Below are 2,182 nucleotides of genomic sequence, written 5' to 3'. Positions count from 1 at the left end.
CCTTGATTTTTTTTTATAGAAGTGTTACGATATATTATTTCATAACTTTTAGCTCAGATGTATCTTCAAAATTATATATAAAAATAATCTGAGTGACTGAATCAGTCCTTACTATCATACAAATAGAAAAAAATAAACTGTTGTAATATTAACAAAATCACCATATAAGATGTAGGAATACATTTAAAATCCATCAAAGTATTGCTGGAAATATGGGTTAGAGGGTCCTCTTGCAGAGAACCCAGATTCAGTTTCAAGCATCCACATAGAAGCTCACAACTATCTGTAACTCCAGTCCCAAGGATGGTGCACACATTTAAGTGAAACATTCATACACATAAAATAAAAACAAATAAACTTTTAAAATTCATCGATGTCCACTACTACATCACCAATGACTTTAAAAAATGAGACAATATTCTCTCAAGTTAAAGAGCTATTTTATTTTATTTTATTTTATTTTTTGTTAATTAGCCTTTTTATTGTTTTTTGCTTTTTGTTTTTTGTTTTAATTGAAGGTCCCTTACTGGTCTGCTTCCATGAGAGGCCAAGATCAAGGGAAAGGGAGGAGCAACCAGCTGGCGTAGGGGGGTGGTTCGTTTCCACATTTCATTTACACACAGAACTAAACAGACAAGCACAGAGTCACTATCGTGGTTAGAAGTTGGCAGCATGGGATGGGGAGGGATAAGGAGTTGGGGAGTCATTAAAAAACAAAACAAAACAAAAACAAAACAGGCTCCCCCAAACTGGGTGCCTAGGACGGAACTTGGTCTGCTTCAACCCAAGAGGAATCAGAAGATCAAAAGCAGTTTGGGAAGGCCAGAACCATCAGGGATGAAGGGAAGAGGACACTCCAGGGGGTGGGAGGGACGTTTGGCAACTGGGGTGAAGGGATTGCCCTCTCCCTGCTGGGATCCCCCCAGCCCCTTGGTCTGGCAGGAAAGGGGCAGCCTGCAACACCCAAGAGCAGGTCTGGGGCTGCTAGATGCTCCAGGCAGGGGGCTGGAGGCGGCTCACAAGGGCTTGCCCTCCAGGGAGATGACAGCACTGCCACCTAGTTTTTCTGCCAGGGTGCAGCGGTCCTTGACCTCCTCGTAGCAGTTCGCTTGTAACTCATGCTTGGTTCCTGTCAGCTTCTTCTTGATGGCATCCTTGGAGCTGGCATAGATCATTTTGCTCTTAAGGGGTGCACTCTCAGGGGCCCAGAAGATGAACACCAGATCCTCCTTCTTGCTCTCCTTGGTCTCATAGGTTGCATCATACAGAGCGTAGTGGCAGTCCTTGTCTGGCAGCATCTTGACAAAAGTGGTGTAGGGGTCGTCCACAGTCTGCCCCACATCTCCTACCAGGATCTCCTTGCCCTCCTCCAGGATGATGTTCTTCTTGTCCTCATTCAGGCAGAAGAGCACGGCCTTCTTGCGTTTCTTCACTTCTTCTGGCGTGGAGGACTTGCGAACTTTCATGTCATTGAACACCTTGATGACACCATCAGAGACAGCCACACCAGAGGCCATGTTTCCGGAAACGAAAGGGAGCTAGAGAGAGCTACCGAAGAAATGAGCCGCCGCAGCTGCTGCTGGGATCCGACTGTAAAGAGCTATTTTAGATAAATAGAAATACTAAATGAATTGGATAAAAGAAAGAGGCATGGAATGAAGAAAATAGTGGACAATCACGATTATATAAATTAAAGGAAAAGGAGAAATGGAGTAAAATAAGATGTTAAGTAAATAAAGAGAAAAAAACAAGTGGCTTTGTTTTTCATTTTTAACTTAATTTACATGTTTAACTTAATTTATATGTACCTTTACCTGTTGAGCCATATTCTCAGGCCACTTTGACTTTGTTGTTGTTGACTGTTTTACTGATTTATCATTTGACTTCATTATAATTCAAGACTCCAAAGATTTATTTTTCACTTTTTTTCCTAATTGAGGAATGTAAGTAATTTTCCTAAAGATTCTTATGACATCTGTCCATTTTTTATGGGAGTGTCATATTTTTTTCAACTGATTTGTAGGAAATTTCAAACTACATATTCTAAAATTATTCTTATAATCTGTGTTTACTCCAAATAGTTTCCCTTGTGTTTTATTTTTATCCAATTCCTAGTGTCACAACCACAGTATTGTCCATCTTATTAACTGTATGGCCTATAAAGAAATGAAAAAAGTCTGCA

General features: G+C 40.6%; 1 protein-coding gene across 1 annotated transcript; it reads right to left on the bottom strand.

Annotated features, from left to right (window-relative positions):
* Nucleotides 1–439: 439 nt before the first annotated feature.
* On the bottom strand, nt 440–1,610 carry LOC311602668 (cofilin-1-like). Its single transcript, XM_084791071.1, has one exon. It carries the CDS (start codon nt 1,515–1,517, stop codon nt 1,017–1,019), a length of 501 nt encoding a protein of 166 aa, XP_084647197.1. The 5' UTR covers nt 1,518–1,610; the 3' UTR covers nt 440–1,016.
* Between the last annotated feature and the right edge of the window lie 572 nt (nt 1,611–2,182).

Source organism: Acomys minous (genome assembly GCF_964271855.1).
Source record: "Acomys minous genome assembly, chromosome: 7".
Taxonomy (NCBI): Eukaryota; Metazoa; Chordata; class Mammalia; order Rodentia; family Muridae; genus Acomys; species Acomys minous.
This window is presented reverse-complemented; position numbering and strand designations above follow the sequence as displayed.

Excerpts from the sequence above, each read along its gene's own strand:
- LOC311602668 (XM_084791071.1), bottom strand. The coding sequence starts at position 1,517 with ATGGCCTCTGGTGTGGCTGTCTCTGATGGTGTCATCAAGGTGTTCAAT.